This window comes from Lissotriton helveticus, chromosome 12 (assembly GCF_964261635.1).
Source record: "Lissotriton helveticus chromosome 12, aLisHel1.1, whole genome shotgun sequence".
NCBI lineage: Eukaryota > Metazoa > Chordata > Amphibia > Caudata > Salamandridae > Lissotriton > Lissotriton helveticus.
In genome coordinates, this window is record NC_136073.1 from 144,308,125 (window position 1) to 144,329,170 (window position 21,046).

At 43.0% G+C, this 21,046-nt stretch overlaps 1 protein-coding gene across 1 annotated transcript in view; it reads right to left on the reverse strand.

The window, feature by feature from the left end:
• The window catches only part of LOC144798477 (hydroperoxide isomerase ALOXE3-like), a 632,103-nt gene that overhangs the window by 93,180 nt on the left and 517,877 nt on the right, over positions 1 to 21,046 (reverse strand). The window contains exons 8-10 of the mRNA XM_078669375.1: positions 19,294 to 19,497; positions 18,977 to 19,063; positions 16,259 to 16,428 (exon numbers count right to left, since the gene is read on the reverse strand). Coding sequence (XP_078525501.1) covers positions 16,259 to 16,428; positions 18,977 to 19,063; positions 19,294 to 19,497 — 461 coding nt within the window. The remainder of the gene's footprint in view (positions 1 to 16,258; positions 16,429 to 18,976; positions 19,064 to 19,293; positions 19,498 to 21,046) is intronic.

Consider the following 21,046-nt stretch of genomic DNA (forward strand, 5'->3'; position numbering starts at 1 on the left):
AGGCACGTACTTCTCTCTGCGTGCTAGGAACGTTCATCTGTGTAATTGCTTTTATTCTCTCTGGGGTCAACTTCCTTCCCTCCTTTGACAAGAGATGACCTAGGTAGGTCACTTCTTGGCAGCAGTATTGCATTTTTGAAGGTGACACCTTGTGATTCAAATCTGACAAGTGATGCAATAAAGAAATTGTAGCTGTTTTGCAAGTTTCCTTGTCATCGGCAGCCACTAGAAGATCATCGACATACTGTACTAAAGCAGAACCACGAGGAAGTACGAAGGAATCTAACTGGCTTTTTAATGCTTGACTGTAAATGGATGGGCTTTCACAATAACCTTGTGGAGCGCGTTTAAATCTAAAACTTCGTCCTCCTAGAGAGAAACCGAAGATATCTCTGCTTTCCTCGGCTATCGGAATGCTGAAAAAGGCATTTTTCAAGTCGACAACTGAAAACCATGCTGCTGTAGCAGGAATCAACGTTAACAATGCAGTAATGTCTGGAACCACAGGAAACTGTGGGATCACAATTTTATTAACCTCTCTGAGATCAATTACGAACCTATATACTGGAGGCTTTGTAGGGTCAGTTCGTTTCAAAATAGGCAGTACAGGACTATTACAGACATTTCCTCTAGTCTCTTCTACAACATCTTTCTTGATCAGGTCTTGTACTATCAGTAGGAGCGCACGCTCGCCTTCATTAGAGATTCTGTATTGTGGAATTCGTGGAAGTTTGACATTTGCTTTCAAAGTTACTACATAGGGTGGAATTTCCAATAGACCTACATCATTAGGACCAGTCGCCCAAAGAGTATCAGGGAGTGAACGCAGCTCTGGTGGGAGCGCATCCATCGACAGGTACATCGGGGATATTATTCTTTTACCCAACGTAAGCTGTACTCCTGCTGGAGAACAGTACAATGTCGCGTACAGGCGTTTTAACAAGTCTAAACCAAGCAGATTTTCGTTACAACCTGTCGTCAAAATCAGGGGTGCTTTCAATTGACGGGGTCCAACAGAAATAGACAAAGGACCAGAAACAGGGTTGTGAACAGGGGCGCCCGAAAAACCTACTGAAACGTTTGTTGAGCCAGACAAAGGTGCGCCAGGGAGTTTCGCATGTATGATAGAACTTTTTGCTGCACCAGTATCCAACAGAAACGGTTCGACTATACCTGATGTTGCTACTGCGACATAAGGCCCACTCTGATCTACTGGAACTGATACTACTCCCTCTCTTTGTCCATGGCTGTCCTAGTACTCACTTTGCTGAATTTCCTCACTAGCTTCATAATAGTCTTCGACATGATACTGTGGAGACCTATTCTGTTGGGCAGATTGTCCATTTCGCTGGTCGAAATAATTAGAGGGGCGATCACTCGTCTGCGGAGGCATAGCACCTCGTCCTCGACCTCTAGAGTTTTGCATAGAACTACCATGACCTCTCTGAGCTGCCGCAGCATTATTTTGCGTTCGAACTGGACACTCACTTTTGTAATGACCTTCCTTTTTGCAATAAGCACATTGATTCCATTGGTATTGTGGCCTTTGAAAATTATAATCCGTTCTTTGATATGACCCTTGCTGCATATTCGTCTGATTCATGCGAGGCGGATAAGCTTGCTGTAAAAGTACTTTAGTTTTTAAATCTTTCGTCTTTTTATCTGATTTTTCCTTCTCTTCTTTATCCCTATTCTCATAGTACTGAGCAGTCGCAAGTATTTGCGCAGTCGTAGAGACAGCCCACGCACTTTCAGAATTCTTTAATTTACCACTAAGTTCTGGCAACAGATTGTGCACAAATTTATCAACAAATAATCTCTGGCCTCCTTCTGTGCTCATATCCTGACCACTATGATCCACGAAAGTCTCCTCGAATCTTGTGAAAAAGTCGGAGACGCTTTCGTCTTTCTTTTGTTTGCACGCGGACAATTTGTCCCAGTTAACGCGTAATGCTGGCATCAAGGTTTTCATTAAATCGATTATTCTACCAGGCAAATTAGCAATTAAAGGTTCAGGTTTGGAACCACCTATTTGTTGACCATCCGCTGCAATTATAGCTGCCCAGTCACCACCTAGGGCAACTGGATGATTCTCTTTACGAATTTTAGCCCAAATTGGTTGCGGTACTACATTACCAAATAGCAGATCTATGTCAGCAAGATTCAATACACAAGCGTCAACTGTTTGAGCCAACTCTTTGTAGTACCCTGCAGGATTTTTACGCGGATCTGGCAAGGCCTGTTTCACTGCTAATACTTCAGCTCGCTTCCATGGAATATGTATCCAGACTCTCTGGAATTGGGCCGGAGCGGCTGCAATACCAAGGTTTGCATTAGCTTGCACAGCTTCACGCCAAATTGGTGGAACCTCTCTCATTGGATATTGACGATTTCGTTTCGTACTACGTTTCTCTAATTCCCTCGGTGAACGAAGGGATGAGTCATTCCTATAACTTAAAATCAGTTCCATCGCTTCTTTTATATTTTGTCCAACTATCATACCTGCAGCAAACTCTTTTTGAACATTAATTAATTCTCCTAGATTTGATTCAGGGTCATCCTCTTCCAATTCCTCACGTAGAAGGAAACACATTTCATCGAACACATATCGTTGTGTCGGTTCGTTCCATTGCATAAATGTATCTAATACATTTTGTACATTATATCTTCCAACTTTCGAAACCCATCTAAGAGCAGTGGAATCTAATATTCCTTTTTCTTCAGTACTGGGAAGCTGACTACGTCTCTGCACAGAGTCAGAGGTAGGAGTCTTAATCAGAGTTTTATAGAAGGGAGATAGAATATTGGAGACAGAATCAGTGATTCTTCGACGAACAGAAAGCGGAGTCATAATATTAACAGAGGCAGTGAATAGAGTAGCAGTTGGAACAGATAGATCAGGAACAGTAGGAGTAGCAGGAAAAATAGCTTGCCCCGGAGTAGCAGGTGTGAGCGACACAGGCATAGGTAAAGAAGCCGGCAACCCTAGAAGAGGGGTTGTCGAAGGAACATTAAAATTGACCACAGGAGGTACAGGAACTTGATTCAGGGGAGCGGGAACAGGGACACCAGGTTGTCCAGCAACCGGTAATTGAACATTCGGTATAGGTGGAGCCGTAGCACCCTGTGCATACGGTGGGGGTGATCGTAACAAGTAAGACAACAGGGGATCCTTTTCAGGGTCCTCTACTATCTTAGCCGTACTCGATGGCAAAGCAGGATAGCACTTGTCTATCGCTAAATTACGCTCTCTATCGGCCACCTCCATCGCTTTCTCAGACTCGTTGAGTTGCAGCTGTCTAGCAGACTGTTCTAAAGTCAACTCTTGCTCTTTCTGTTCTTCCTTCAACTTTTTAATTTCTCTCTGTTTAGATTCTTTTCGCCAATAACGGAAAGAATCAAACATTGCCGGCCGGGCTTTCTTCTTAAACAATCTTCTTTCTAGATTATCGAGAACTTCAGGTTCAAAACTACCATGTAGTGGCCAACTAAGGACACCATCTTTCTCTGTGTAGCGGAGCCATACCTCGTTATAAGAGATAGGGCCCACACCAAATTTGCAATATAGATCATAAAGGGGAGTTCCAATCGGAGGAACTAAACACGAGTCCTCCAACTGGGAATCACTGTTGCAACTAAAACAAGACAATATACGATTTTTCCGACTTACCATTTTATAATCCGGAACACAAAAAAAAACAAGACACAAACAGAAAAGATGCGCACTCGAACCAAGAACTTAGGCCTACCAGAACTGACAAATGTATCGATACCTGAACTGAACAGAATGATTATCGTAACCAGAATAACCAGTGATAACCTTACAGAACTGAACTGAACTGAGAACTAAAAGGATTATCCAAATAGGAGCAACCCTTACAAAATAACCAACTAGCAACCACTAAATACTTAACTGAGGCACTGAAGACGTCACCAAGGAGAAACCCGTCACGTTTTGCCGTACTGAGGACTGCACCTCGGGTCCAAGACAGGGCGACGGTCAAGGCAACGGACCACTGCAGCCGTCTGAACGGGAACCCTCGTGGAAGAGAACGTCGGGGCCACTTTTGCGATATGCCGGGATCGATGAAGTGGGGCGCCTCCCTCTGAAATCTTCACACGAAGCTCCTCGAACTCTTCAGGCTTTTGGACCGGTACCGAATGACGTCGCCCCACGTTGGGCGCCAATTGGAGTTCTGGACTTTTTGGTTCCGTCCAGAGGTGTCAGGGATAACACCCGAAGACCCCGGAGTTCCACCTGTCTCGGTGCACAAACAAACAGAAACACGGGCTTCTCGATGGTGGCGTCAAAGACCAAAGGTTTATTACTGCAGGGACACAGAAGTCACAGAAACTACACATGGGCAGTATCTAGGAGCCTGTTCGATTTGTACAAAGAGGGTTGCTCCTTATATACTAAATATTGGGCTTCAGGCAAATTCTTTACATGTTACCACAGTTCTAAACATTCGTGTCTTAAACAATAAATATTTGGCGTTGCACAGGGATCGTCAACAGTATCTGATGTCAAAACATTACAAATGAGGGGTTCCCACTAGTCCATCATAATCCCATGTCAATTCTTCATTCAAGACCCGGACCGCCTCATCGTAAATTTCGTTACCTCCCCCCAATAAAGGCCCAGAAGGAAAGGAGCAGAGCCAGGTGCAGAAGATAGAAAGACAGGATAAGAAATGTTTGTGGGTCGTAAATGGGCACGGTTACCAGCTTCGGCCGCCTAATCATGATCAGGCCAACGAACACAAGAACCAGTATAGCAGGACTGGCCTCAGGCTGGGGAGGCAGTTCTTGCCGAGTCATGCTGCTACAGCGTTGCTGGCCTAAGGTGCACGTGTCACTCGCAAGGTGAATCGCCGGTTAAAGCCTACGTGTCCTTTAATAAAAAAGGAGAGGTCATTGCGTGTCCATTGACTATGTGAGGGCAAGGAATACAAAATGGCTTCCGTGTTCTAAGATGGATGCCACGGGTAGAACAGAAATGTGTTTGTAACTGGAGTGCTCTTGCTCGTAGCATAGCGAAAACACCAGGATATACTAAATGGATCATTTGCGGTTCACTGATACCAAAATTATGTATTTACGACAATGTTACAAACACGAGTAAAATCGTCACGGAACCTCAGGTGGGACACAGTATCGAATGCGGCGCTCAGATCTAATAAAAGGAGCGCCGCCGTTCGCCCAGAGTCGAGCACCCCACGTAGGTGCTCGGTCATATAGAGCAATGCAGTCTCGGTACTGTGTCCCGGCCGGAAACCATTCTGACTTGGGTCCAGAATATGATTATGATTACGAGCAAGATGTTCAGATAGGATGGAATTTACATGGGTCTCGGTAACTTTGGCCATCCAAGGAAGAAGGGATATGGGGCGGTAGTTCTCAGGCAAGAGCGGATCTAAATTTGCCTTCTTCAGAACAGGGGTGACTACCGCCCGCTTCCACGAGGAAGGGACCGTTCCTGTAGATAGCGACAAATTAACCAAAGAGAGCATCGGAGCACGACACCAGAGGGGAAAAATCCTGATTTGATCAGGCTTCAGCGGATCCAACGGCGAGCCAGATTTGATCCTCAGACTCAGCGTGTCAAAAGCCTCCGAAGACAGATCCGGCAAGGAAGACAAAATCTCCACAGCCGGAAAGTTAAAGGCCACTGGCTCTGGGTCAGGCAGCGACAGATCAAAACCTCGATAGATAGTCTGCACTTTCTCTAGAAAGAAGGATGCCAAACTTTCACAGTGGGCATCAGTGCAGATTTCAGCCGAGGAAGCCCTTTTATTCAAAAGGTCTTTGATGACCTTGAAAATTAGTTTAGAGGGGTTGGTGCTGGATTGGAATTCCTGAGCATAGAATGTGGCCCGGGTTCTGCAAATTGCCCTATGATAGATCTTCAGTTTGGCAAAATAAGAGGACTTCAGACTAGGATCGTAAGTCTTCCTCCATTCCCTCTCAGCTTTCCGGCAGATTTTTTTAAGCTCGGCAAGAGAGTCATTATACCAAGGGCTCGGTACTTTAGTATGACATTTTGACCAGCGCATTGGTATTAGGGAGTCGAGGGCGTCTGAAATCCATTTGCAGAATAGTTCGTAACCTTGTTCCACATTCAAAATAGAGCTCAGGGGCTCTTTCTCCAATTGATGTGAATTCATTATATACGTCCGTCCCCACAATCTGGGACTCCAAGGTATGGAGGCATTTCTGTTAAACAGCGACAAACCATTGGATTTACAAGTTTTTTTTATGGAAATTATGCAGTTCACTTTACACCACAGCTATTTCAGATGCTTATACAAATTTTTCATTCAACTATCTGGAGTGGCCATGGGCAACTGTGCTGCCCCGGCGTATGCGAATCTATTCATGCATAAATAAAAACTGGACTACATTCTCTCGAATCCTGAGTGGCAAGAACATCTAAGCACGTACTACAGATATATTGATGACATTTTCCTGGTTTGGAAAGGTACGGATACCCAACTACTTGTAGCTATTAACAATTTGAACCAGGTTAATGAGAGAATCCAATTTACTCACCACATAAGTCAGTCGCAAATTGCATTTCTAGACGTCAATTTTAGAATTACTGACAACGGGTTAGAGACCTCAGTGTATACCAAGCCCACAGATCGCAATAACTATTTACACTTTCGCAATTTCCATCAAATGAGCCTGAAGAAGCATCTTCCATATTCTCAACTATTGTGAGCAAAAGAATTGCATCATCCGATAAGCTGTTTGAAGAAGACTGCCGCATCATCACCAACAAATTCACACTAAGTGGTTATCCTAACTCCATTATTCAAATTGCAGAAAACAGAGTGAAAACAACGGATTAAGCTCATTTACTAGCAATCAAACCTGCGCAAACCACAGAAGAACGTGATGTATTTGTTTCCAAGTAAATGTAAATGTACATGTATTTATATAGCGCAAATCACCGACACGGTATCTAAGCGCTTGCTTAGGGAACCCGTCCTGGTATTCCCCTGTGAGATAACCCCGGCAGGGTATCCACAAGGTGAAAGACAGGCATCCCGCCACGAGGGGCCGTAGTGGAGATTAAGCAAGCTATTGCCCAGAGTCGCAGAGTGTGAACCCGTGAGTCGAGTAGGCACCGGAGCGAGATTTATCGAGTCCGTGGAATTTTTGAGCCCAAGACCCGCCGAGGCGGGGAATTGAACCCTGGGCCAGGACCGATCTCAGCTTCCGGGTCTGCCGCCTCTAACCCCTGAGCCACACTTCTCCACTCTACTCTACTCAAAGTACCAAAATCAAACAATCAATTCACAAACACTGGCAGTTGTTACATTTTTCAAATTCATCCCATATTTGCTTATCAATGCACCAAAAACTTACAACACTTACTGAAAGCCCGTAAAACCATTACTGATACAACATACAAGGGGACAATTCCCTGCCACAATTGTGGAAATTGTAACAGTATTATCAAAGGCACGACCATACCTCATCCTAACCAGGGCACTCCCATTATATTGAGAGTGAATGCCACGTGCAATACCACCAATGTTGTTTATCTCCTCAAATGCCCGTACAGTCTTCCGTACATGGGAAAAACTGAACGTAAAGTTAAAACTCGACTAACGGAGCATAGGAGCAACATCTGCACCAAAAATCTGAAATCCTGAGTGGCCGCGCATTTCGTAAACTAATCTCACAACGTCAGCCAAATACGGTTCCTGATATTGGAATTCGTTAACAAGACAGAAGGCAGAGACAATAACAAGTTTTTACTGCAACGTGAACTTTATTGGATGCACAAATTGAACGCCTTATATTCAAAAGGGCTTAATGAGAGACTGGAATTTAGTTGTTTCCTATAATACCAACTGTTCACCTTGCCCTACTCCCCTGGCTGTTGTTTCTCTCTGTCCCTGTGATATTCAGCAAATATTTTTCTCTCTATAGCTTTCAGCTGTTTCCGCTTTTTTCATTTCATACTTTACCACGTGCAGTCCTCTTACTATTTTTTTTGTTGTCGGTAATAATTTGTTTACATTCGTAATTTCTCTTCACCTCACCTCTCTGATTCACTCCTCTTCCATAGCTCCATGAGATAGTTTCCCTCTTTTTTCTTTCTTTTTTCTACTGGTAATGCTTATATGTTCTTTGCCATTTCCACCTACCCTTGCGTCATCCTTTATGTTTATATATTTTTAATTGAATGTTTGTACATGTACAACTTTATTAGTTCACGTGCTGACCAACGCGCGCAGTGCACACTGGACTCCGCTTTAGAAGTCCTCTTTCTATATCTACACCGGCTTACTCCTTGCATTTCACCCAATTCCGGTTTCACTGTAAGGGCTAGCTGCGTTAGTTCTGGTCCACGGCGTCCCTCGAATTTCGGTACACCCGTGTGGCTGCGTTGAGGTAAGAGGCTACGCATGCCTTCAGCCTGTTATAGCACGTACACTTATAATTCGTGAGCACTTTGACACTGCATTTCGCTGACTGAGCATTGGTACTGGCTTCACGCTCTGTTCGTGAGTTAATGACGGCGTATCCGAGCACGCACGCTGCACCTTTTATATATGATCGGCGTTTCTTTACATACGAGTTTGCAGTGCTCACCATGTTTTTATTCAGTCACTTAACACATGAGTTTCTTCCCATTCACGTACGCCCTGCGAGCGCTCACACCTGGTTTAACGCTTACTGTTAACTCCTGTTTCTTTTTCTTCATTAATGTTTGGTTCGATTGAGCTTTTTCACGTGGGTTTTCATTTTGGTTGGGCGGATCTGTAATACCCGTTGCACATCACACACCCTCGGGCTTTACTTTGACCATCTTCCCTCACTTCATTTTATGATTATCACCTTTGTGCACCAGTATCACGCTCGTCTGTTTAGGTCACCCCCTGATTACTTCCCAGCATGTGTCAGTCACTCCACATTCATTGGTACTTATAGATAACTTTCTGGTATCTTCATTGTTGCATTCCCCCTTGGAATGCGATATGTGTGGCTTTTTGTATTTTTTCCAGATATTCCCCCTGAAGAAGAGCTACGGCTCGAAATGCATCGGGGATACACTTTCAACGTGCTAACATTATACTAATGGAGTACTAAAGATTCTATTGATGTTTTCCCATTTGAATGAATTTCCAGATGGAATATCGATCATATGAAATAAAATGATTCAAACTTAAGATTGAATAAATTTGGGACCGTCTTAGAAAACTCAACTGGCTTTTTCTCTTATTCTTGAACACAGCGATTTGGATTGCTAAAGCAGTGCTCTAGATTTTACCTTTCACTGTGAAAGGTCTCTCTGTAGGGTCCTGTGAAGGCCATGGGGGTTTGATTTGCCCCAGTTAAGACCTGGAGTTGGGGTCAGAGTGGAGACCCCCTACTCTTGCAGACTCTCATATCCTGGGGGGAGCAAGAGGGAACACCCGCCCCTGGACTGATAACAGGCCCGGAATTGGGACATCCCAGATAGCAGTATAGCCTAGACACCTGCTTCCAAGGGATCTTCATTGATACTATACGAACACCTCTAGAGACTTACCTGTTGGGACAGTGTCTGATTGGGGGGAGCATAGGCGCCCGCTAGGGCAGGTGCGGATGCCCTGCTTACAGAAGCAGTTGCGCTTGATGCAATGCTTCTTAAAGGCTTGGCACTCTCACCTGGCTGACCCCCCCCAAGTGTAGACCTGCCAGAGAGGGCAAACCATTGCCATTGCTCTGCGCTAAGTGTGGGACCTTGAATCGCTCACGGCTATACACTCAGAGGACCGTCCTTTCAATACCACTACAGAATGGCCAAAGATAAGCCACAGGGCACACCAACCAAGCATAGCACAATGGATAATATAGGGACCGGCTCCGGGAGTCGTCCATGCCAGATAATGCAGCACTGCTTGTAGCAATCACATAGTCTTGGGAAATGCTTGAGGCCAAGATAGGTGCTGTGGGATTGGACATTATATTGCTCAGCCAAGATCTAAGAAATGCTGTGCAGCGCATTGCAGAATCAGAATCCCAGATCTCAACGGTGGAAGATACCGTAAACAGCCTCCAAAAGAAAGTATCCACCCTAGAGACACTCACAAAGGGCCTGGCGATGTGAGTAGAGGATGCAGAATGGCCAAGAGGAGGTATAACATGTGTGGGGGGAAGACATTCTTTAAGATCTGGCTCTCGAACCCAAAGCGTGTTATGCCTAATTGCTCTGCCTTTAGAGTCTCGATAGTCATTTTTAGACGGAAAAAATAAGTTGTCATTAAAAGACTGGACACAGTAATAGAAATCGCACACAATAAGAGTAGGATCAGCAAACTCGAGAGCAAGAACAGGAGCACGCAGCTCCACCAATTGTGCCGTACGGTTCCCAAGTGCCTGAGTGCGCACTATGGAAGACTTAAACTCTCTATTGACAATTGAGCCAGCAACAATTGCGGAAGCCGCTGAATAAGCGTGTTTGAAAACTGTGGCCGGTTGAGCCTAGCCATCGGTATAAATGATGCATTTGTACTCATGTAGAGGAAGCAACGACAAAGAAAGAGGATGAATGTGTTCATATTGTAAAAACTCCTGTGTCTGACGTGCAGCATCAAAGTTAAACGTGAGATCAGAGGATGTCATAGAAGTAGCACATTGTATCCAATGTGGTGCAGTGCTTTTAAGTTAGGTACACTTGCCTTGGTCAAAGCTTCCAAAGCAGGGAAGGGCGTGACCATAAGAATGCGTTTACCTTACTCTAGTGAGCGTTTCTTCAGAACCGCCATCTGTACCGACGTCAAGATTTTTTGAACAGTTTAAAAATGCATTTCAGCAGCAGTATATAAATGTGACTTGTATGTAATAGGTATTGTGTCTCCCTCATTGCACGTTAAGTAAGTAAAACCTACAGACCCTGAAATTATACGTATCACCAGGTTTGTGATGTTATTACGCATCAACAAGTAATTAGTTGCAAGCATGTCAGATTGCAAACAATGCAGGATAGAGGTATGTTCCGGAAGCCAGCTGGCAGAAGAAAATGTGGGCTGTATCAACTCATGAAGTGGTTTGATACGCTGGGCATAATCGGGAATGTATGTCCTACCAAAATTCAAAAAGCCCAGCAAGGACTGAAGTTTCGTCAGTGCAGAAGGGGGTTGCAACTGTGCACATTTTTCCAAGAAGTGGGGGGCTGCCATTCCTTTCATTATTAAGCTTGTAGCCCAAAAAGAGTATCGCAAAATGGGCGATGTGCGATTTTGCAAAATTGAACTTGTATCCATAGTCGGTAAAGGATAAACTAATTCCATCGACTCGGACCTGATCCGGCATAAGTCTGTCGTCCGTTAGACATATGTCATCAATGTATGAGAGCGCATCTGGGTCTATGTCATGTAACAAAGACACAACTTGTGCCGCAAATGACCCGGGGCTATTCGTATACCACACTGGCAAACATGTAAATGTTTTCTGATTTCCAATGGCGATAAAAGCTGTCATGTCAAGTCATGGCTCTCAGGTGCGAGAATATGACTGTAGAAACCATTGGAAATATCTAGTGTAGTTTTGTATTTTTTATGAACAAGATTGTTCCCAGATCAGAGCTGTGTGTGTTCTGCACCGCAAAAGTGAAACAATGACTATTCAAATATTGGTAATCCAATACAATCTGATATGAACCGTCAGGTTTTGATACTGTAAAGAGAGTATTATTCATCGGTGATGTACATGATTCAATCACTCCTTGATACTCAAACTGTGATAGAATGCCACAAACATGAGCCTTTGCTTCATGTCTGATTCGATATTGTGTTTGTGGCTGTAGCATAAATCGTAAATGTATTTCGTGAGCCATTGAATCAACCTCCCAACCCACCTGATTACTATACACCGCTGTGGCAAGGGCCAAGGCCCACTCCGCTGCGAAACCTTTTGCATGCTCCTCAGGGTCGTAACACGAAAAACTCGGAAGTATCAAGTCCTCCCCTCTAGAAGTGGCTAACACAAAGAGAGGTGGCCTGTCCGCCTCTGCATTACAAAATGATATACAAAGAGGTTAGATTCTCCCAGAAAACCGCCTTGATTGGACAAGGTATATCCCCTTCAATCTGGAAAATAATCTCTTAGAGCCTATCCGGGGGGGCAACCTGGGCATCTGCTGTCTCTACTGTAATGAATGTATCAGTTGCTGTCACCTTCAGACAGGGACGCAGAGCCTCCCCCACTATGGTAGCCTCCGCTACGCTGTTGAGCAGAGTAACTCCCATGTCCAATCCAGGAGTTCCATTCTCACCATCTGAAGCATACCTTGCTGTTAACGTACCATTTTTTTTTCTTTTGAAACGGGGGTTGAAAACGAGGTAGATCCTCTTGTTTTCCTTAAACATCAAATTATCAAGGCTGATCTCATCCCTGTGTTGCAGGTTGAGTTTTGCCATGATCCTGGTGTTCTCCTCCACTGACTTGAGAGCCTCATGGGTCCTGTGAAGAACGAGGAGAGCACTGATCAGGGACCTGAAATCTATCAGGAGTCTTAATTTTTGCGTGGTCGCACATATCATAAGTACGCTCAGAAGACTCTGGTATTGGTGAACCAGCACGTGAACCTTGCTTCTGCTGTTGCTGCCCCTGTTTCTTGTTCTTCCAGTTCTTTTTAGGAAAGAACGGACGCCCGTCGTTATCAGACTGGGCCTTTGTTGAGATTGAGTGTGTGTTTGCATTTGAGTAAAAGGCTTAACTCCCAGACTATTGCGGCCTATGGTCTTATAAGCCTTGGTAATAATCTTTGGTAATTTGCGTGGCTTGTCTGCATCTGGGATAGGCCCCATCTATCGATAAAGGACTTAATCAGACTGGTGCAATTGGGTGAGGAAGACCGCCATTTAACCAAATTTGGTGTTGCCAAGCTGTGAGCGGAATCTCAAGAGTACTACACGGTCGATAAGCTTGAGGCAGGGCCATGGCAGTGTATTCATGAAACAAATTATCTGTTCCATCCACTGCCGTAAGGTGACGCAAGAATAAAACACCTCGAAGAGGTATGCTGCATCCGTTTCTAGAACAAAAATAAGTGCAACACCCGCATCAGGTACTCCATATTTAGTCAAATATGCCCCGAGCGGCACGCGGCTATGAGGTTCAATATCTACTGTCATAATGAAAAAGAACGAACAATAATCAAAAGTGCGGCAGCGCAATAACAGGCCATAAAGAGAAAGAACTTTTTAAAACTTCAAGCTTGAAAGAACCTATAAAACATCAATATAGGAGGTTACACCATCACAGCTGGCTCGGGAAACAGAAGTGAGGGTTTTGTGGACAAGCACAAGCACTACTCAGGAGTCTTGCAGATAAGAACCAGACCAAATGTTGGCAGCGCCATGTTGCAGGGACTCTACACATACACAAAACTATGCGCAGGAAAACAGGACCTCAGTGTATAGGGGTGTACCAACCTATCCCCTTAGTACCCAAAACCGACTAGCTACAGTGTCTCATTTATTCTTCTCCAAAAATCATGAAGCTAAAAAATGATTAGACAACCCAGAACACCACACTCCCGACTCTCTCAGGAATCACGGTAGCAAGACATACTCTTTCACTTACTCACTCACTCAATGAGTCACTGAAATAGTTCAAAATGTTTATTTTAACTATTGTGCTCTGCAATACAGTATATGAGCCACTACCAGCAGAAAAATGCATACACTTAAAACAATTAGCATTGTTACTATTCCATAGAGTACAAAGGGGGAAGTCATTACATAAAGACAGTGGAAAAAGGACTAAAAGGCCTAACAACCCTTCTCTTGACTGGAAGAAGTTTACTTATATAAAGGAAGATCTCTGGGCTTTGACAGGAGACCCCATACCTTAAAGCCTGGATATACGTTTTACATCATAGGAACAGCACAGCTCTTCTCCATGCTCTTCTCCATAGAAAAGCTTTCTCCAAGTATGTTAAAACAACATGCAACCCTGTAATATCAAAGCATGAGTCTCCAGCTTTACAGCTGTGTTTACCATTTTATTTCTAGGTGCTAGGGACTGACCAGAACAGAATAACAAGGGGCATTGTTTATCAACTTTGCACATCGTGTTCAGACTTAACTCCAGGAACTTAGCAGGGAACGCAAAAAGCAAACCGTTCTCATGCGAAAGGCACAAACAGAGTTTTGCAAAAACAAAGTCACTTAGTAACATGCGCAAAAGCAGCATCATAGCAGCAAAGCTCATGCTAACTTAGCAATGTTGAAAATGTCCCAAAGGGCCATATAACAGTCCTGACTCCCACAGTTCCAATAGTGTTCTGAAGAGTGTGCCCAGGGGTGCCAAATTTCAGCCTGGCACAATTCTGGCCCCTCCATGACTAATAGTGATTAAGTTTCCATGGGTAACCCTACATACATTTGTAGCAGTGGTTGTGTGCCCTACTGCAAATATTCCCCAAGTGCCCCCCTACACCTAAATCATGAATCCAGCAAGGCAGAACCTCTCCTCCCTTGTTCATAGCTCCTGTGCCCACACCAGAAGAGTGACCAGGAAAATAAACAAACACTCCCCTGTGGTCATTTAAAACTAGCAAACCACAAAATTCCACATCATCTACTGAAGTGTGGTCTGAATTCACTCATGAATTAGACCTCGGAATTAGACCTTACTGGAATTACCTTTTCAGAATCTCACACGAGTGTAACTCAAAGCAACCAGGAAACTCCTATTTGTATGTGTAAACTTTAATCACATTCAAAACTTCAAAAGAACATGGCTCAGGTATGAAGCCTTGAAGGCAGAAAGGAAAGTCTCAAACAAACCTGCTTGCATAGCATAGCACTGGTCTGCACTCTACATTTGAGATGGCAAAACAATTCAATCAAAATGATGAGACAATCTAATGTGAATAAACTGAAGATTTGCAGAACTGGCTTATGAACAATTTACACATTACAGGACATTCTAATGAGAATCTATAAAAAGTTCCCATGGTAGAGAACTAATCTTTTAGTCAAACAAACTACACAACACTGGTGGTAGGCTGAGAATTCCTCACTTTAGTCTGTCACATTCAGCTACTTGGGTTCACTATTAAGTCTTCCCCTCCCACCTGCTATTTTGAGTTTCATCATACTAGGAGTCCTAAAAGTCCATACTTTAATAACGTAACCACTATTTCACTTCTCCACATTTAACTAGCTTTGCTCATTATCTTATTTGGATATCTGCTTCACCTTTATATGGTGGACACTCATTGTTCTACGTTTCTTTTCAGTCCCTTACCCAGCCCCAATGTATCTGCCTGTCTGTCTAAAGGCTTTTTGATGACAAGTTGATTCCTCTGCGGCCATCCCTCTTGCGTCTGTGGCTCAGAAACTTCGATGTAATCGAATCAGAATTACAATTTCATAAGCCCATCACTCAGACTTGATTCTCTCTAACTCCCAGTTTTAAGCATTGGTAGTAACATACCTCAGCTAATAATGTTCTGTATGTAGGATGCCAGGACAGTATAATTCCTCTTTTTTTTCTGTCATTCTCAGCTGACCACATTCTATGTAGGGAATGTACTCATATTTTTTCCCTCCAGCCATTTTTACAATGACTTCTTTCCCTGTGGGCTTCAATGTCATTGCTTATTAAATCCTTAGCACATCACTATGTCATCATTGATCTTTGATTTGTCAACCATTAACCCCTTTTTGATCAGCTTCTTACCTGTATTTAGGTGGATTTGCCAATCTCCACAAGATATCTGGACCCTACATTGCTGCCCCTTACTTTTTATTTGGCACCCTAATGCATTCTGGGAGTAGTAGCTTTAATTTACTGTCAACTGGACAAGAACAGCTAATGTCAATGATCTGTAAAATAAATTCAGAGGATCAGACATCACAATAAAATGGATTGTGGGGACAACTCTGCCAAAGGCCTCCTGTGCCCTCTCTATATCTTGGATGTTTCCAGCATCCGCCTCAATCTGTGGTAGGTGTTATCAATGGTTCTTCTACGTTTCTCCATGCTAACACAGGGTGAATCATGTTTTTTTTATACATGACGTTTTCCTCCTTTTAGCTATTTAGTTGTGTGTCTCATTTAAATTTTCCTATCAATCAGTCAATCACGAATATTCTTTTTCATTTGCAACTGGACTTTGAGCTATTCATATTTTACGTACAATGCTTTGTATCAAGATATTCTGTATAAATTCTTAAAAAGATGATAACCCATTACTTGAAGCAAACAAAAAACTACGAGGAACAAAGAAATCATGCCTCACCTCTCGATGGCTGACCAGATCTTCAACCCATCATCTCTGTAGTAAAAGTTGGGCAAGGACTCAACCTCACGGGATTTGAGATCGTCTGCGATGCAAATGGAAGTGTAGGTCACGGATTGCATTTCTCTCGATATAAGCTCAATAAGACCTGCTACACCAATCCCCGTGCACTGTAGTTGAAAATTGCAGATTCTGGTTAGCTCCCTTTTCTAGGCTGCACCTGACTGATTCACTGCCAGACCAAAGTCATCAATTCATACATTTTGCATATTTTCGTTTGCTCTGTATCTAGGGTGTGTGCCGCTGATTTATTCATGTAGCTTTATGAGTATAGAATGCCACAAAGGTGGTAGTGGAGCATATATCCAATTGTTAATACATTCCACAGGACAGAAATCCAGCTGCCTTTGGTTACAAATAGACTGAGTTTAGGTTAAAGATAATGTAGCCTATTTGACTGTTTTGGGCATTACTGTGGCTCTACCAAATATTTTCCTTGTGAAGCAATGGCACTGAGGATTTGTCCAGGTTCTTTAGTGACAAGCATTTGGAGTGGTGTCAAATGTGTTTCTGTGTTGTCTGCCAATAGTGGATGCCGTATATAACTATGTTGAAGCTTTTCTATATTACTCTGGGTAGTTTAGATTTTGTGTTTGAAGTTACATATTGTGCTTCAGCGTCCCATAATTTTTAGCAACCAATGTGGTATTTTACCAGCAAACTGGACTACAGAAACACTCTCTACGTAGCAAATACTGCACACCTCCTGAAGAGACTCCAGGGAATACAGAACTCAGCAACAAGACTCATACTGTACCAGCCCAGAAGGACCCACATCTCAGAAATTACACTTGCTCCCGAATCAGAAGTGATGCCAGTTCAAGATGCTGACCCATGCCTACAAGGCCCTGCACAACGAAAGACCAGCATACATCAACAAACGCCTGACTCTCCACCAACTGACCAGACACCCTCAATCAGCTTCCCTCTCCCTTGCAGAAACCCCACAGATCCGTCGAGCCAACAGCGGAGGATGCTCCTTTTCACAACTGGCAGCCAAGGGTTGGAGAAACCTCCTCCTGAACCTCAGGACCGCACCATCACTCCAGCAATTCAGAAGAGAATTAAAGACCTGAGGGTTTGAAGGATCAAACCTCCAAGCAGCAGCAAACAGCTCCAGTGCCTCGAGCCTCTCACGAGTGATTTTCTGTGCTCTATGAATGTTTGATTGATTGATTGATTAGTGTAAAATATTCTATTGAATGTTTCAGTAAAACATACATGGTAGTAAATGCTTGTCAGAGCACCACAATAGACAATTATACGACATGTATATTATATTTAATGACAATACCTTCAAACTATTCACATGTGTGAAATAACTTATTTATTGAAAGATGGGATAGGTGAAGGTCTTTTTCCAGTCATCAAAATGCCCACAAATCTGTTAGTGAACCAAGTCCCACGGGAATGATGTGAGAATATGGCACTGAAGCAACATTTGTGAATGATCAAGGCGATTCCAAGAGGCCATGAGCCAGACTACAGATAGAATGGAGGTGGCAATCTAAGAGTAAGAACAAGATTGGCTTTAATTTACACAATGAAGCCTTGTATGAGGGCAGTACTGGTCAAAGCTAGCTGGTTCCTGTCTAGGTTAAGAGGCATCCACCCAAAGGACAGGAGACAAATAGGTGTTTTCCAGAATGTGCAAGGTATCTATAGATTGGAATAGTTTATTTTCCAGGTTCATGTGGTGTTCTTGTATAAGCAAAAAAAATCACAAATATCAGAGCATCCAGCCTCCATGTCATACGGCTGAGAGTATTCTCTCGCTTCAGGATTAAAAACCCTACTCAGAGACAGCCTCTGAAAAACACCCAGAAACAATTAGTGATAGGTTATGGAAATGTTCTACTTTACTTCAAGTAGACCTGCCCAATAAAATAATTAAATCCCATTCCACTGTATGGGCTTCCCCAACAACTTCAGGCAAAGTGAGTGAAGAGATAAAAGTACTGCCAGGTGATACCTTCAAAGCTTATTTTATCAAGTACAAACATCTGTCTACACTCAGTGGCCACAAGGCTTGTAAAAGAGCAAACAAGAATCCTTCATCCTGCATCATTTATGTATGGTTTTTATATGTCAGGTGGGGACTAGGAAGATTCCTTTTTAGGATGCCTCTCACATAACAATGTGTTAACAAACCTTTGGTAAAGAGAAAGTAATTAGTAGCCTGTGTGAAAAGGCTGCAGGTGGATGCACTGTGCAATTATGTTTAATAAGGTCAGGTAAGAATATGTCATAAGGTAGGGAAAAAGCTAATCTCATTCCAAGCAGGTTCCATCTATTTTTTTTCTGAATGCTGTGCTCCTCTACTATGGCATCATAGCTTTCATTCCATCCAACTCATCTAGCTGGGTCTGGTGGGTCAGTGGACTAATGCATTCACTCCATGGATCTGTGTTTGGCCTCATGGTCATAGGTTTGAATACAGGATGTCCCACTTAGCATTTCATACTTCAGAGGTCAATGAAATTAGTAGCACTGAGTTGAGCATCAATAAACATCTGTTATTTCAGCGCCAAGAGGCCGAAGGGTGAACATGTGCTTTACAATGTCCTGAGCCATGTTTATTATTTTATGTATCTTCATCATGGCCTCTCTTGAATGCCAACAACAGAGGTGGTCTACAGATATGAGTTCCAATCTTACCTTATCGAAAGATCCTCCTGGTCCAATAAGGACTTCTCTGGCGAGAGCATTAATTTGCAAAGTATCGCGATGGTGGGGGATCAGGAGCTAAAGAGAGACCATTTGAGTTATTAGAGACATAGGTACAGTGATTGCTTAAAACAGACCTTATATTTTCACTGTCTCTGCTCTTCTATAGCATGTAGCTATATACTCTGTATCTCAATCATTCTTGATATGTTGTACCCAACAATGCTTGGGCATCATGACCCATGAGAGTCCATTTTGTTATCTTGGAATTAACAGTCTCTTTGTGCTGTCCAAATTGTCTTTCTTACCTTGTACAGAGGATGAGACATGGGGAGCTGCCTCAATGTAGAAATGCAGAACACCTCTGCAAAGACGTGCGTACGCAGGAAGTGGGAAAGAGCCTGGTGGGTATAACAACTGGAGTTCCTCACCCACATCTTGGCAAGCAACCAGTCCCACTCATTATCGCTTGGCAGGAAGATGGGATTCTCTGGACCTGGAGTCTGATTTAGCTGCAGAGGAAGATGCACGAAGAGGTAGTCACTGGTCTTTCATGGATACTGACCAAGCGCTGCATTCAGAACTTAGCTCAAGAGTGAAACACAACACATTAGACTCAGAGAATGTTTGCATGATGTTTACTGAAACAGAATGCAAAAAACATTTCACACTTTCTAACAATACGCATTCTTTGATTCTCAGACATCCTACAGGAGGAAAGCGACAGCTAAGAAATTGATCCAGACCTATTGTGAGACACAAATGTAAAACCAACACAAAAGTGAGGTACAGACACTGGACGCATGTTAGCTCTCAGAAAAAAGAGCTGTTAAAATTAAGTGACTATCCACTCATATGACTCAGTCCACTGTGGGAACCTTTTACACTAAATGTGATAAGCAAGAACCATTAGAACAATCAAGATGTGTCTTACTGCGATCTAATAGGAACTATTTAATGAGGTTTTTTTGGACAATGAGTTGCTTGACCTCCTCTTTCAATTGAGGAGTAAGTCAGCATACTCACAGAATAATGCTTATGAATAAAGCACAAGATAAGCAAGAGGGTTCTCTTGTAAAATAGATTTTTCTACTTGAGGGCAGACACCACTGATTACATTTTGAAAAGAAAAAGGGAAAAATGTGCCTGAGAGATGCGAAGGACAGAGGCCACCTACAAAATGAGAAAGAAGACGACAATACATTGGCCTTTCGCAAGGAAAGCAACGACAACTATACAAATAAAGTACATTGCCCATAGATACTGGTCGATACTCAGAGGTAGAGCACGGATGAGAAAGATATGAGCACTGAAATGGACCTTGAGGAAAAGAGATTTGCATTGCCTGATAGTATTCTGTATTAGTCGTTTATATATAAATCACTGTGTGCACATGTAAAAAAAACTATTAGTGGTTACAAATGCAAGTGCCTAGAAGAGGGTTTGATAGAGTGGGGTTACTGAGCTGTTTTCATTTCTTTCTTTGCTCAACCAATTAAAATAGAACTGTGCACAGTTAACATTTTCAAACAGATAAAGTCTAGTTCCATAGTACAAAACATCCCCTGTCGTCATAAAGGCAACATTTTGTGACAATAAAGAGGTGTGTTGCTTCTAGCTAATAGGAACACTATTAGTCATTATTGTTCAATTAACACCTGACACATCCTCTCAGAATGCTGATCACTTATATGTATTCCCATTCTGAATAAATTAACTAAAGTTTTTTTTTTTTTTTTTTCACAACAAATTTTATTTGTAGGATCGAGCAAGGAATACGTGTGGCTCCCCACATTCAGGAGAACACCACCAAGCATTGTGGTACAGTTACAGCAGAGGACCAAGCGTCCAACCAAGTAGTCAAGAGAAAGCAATTATAAAGGAATACAACTATACCCTCTCCTACCCCTATGAACCCCAACTACCCAACCCTCCCACCTCCACCCCTGTGTCCCACCCTACCCCCGTGCACGTGTGTACAAATAGCCTCGGTATGTAATCATGATATGATACTCGTGGCGTAATGCAAGGACTTGCAAATAACATGAGACTAAAGATTTT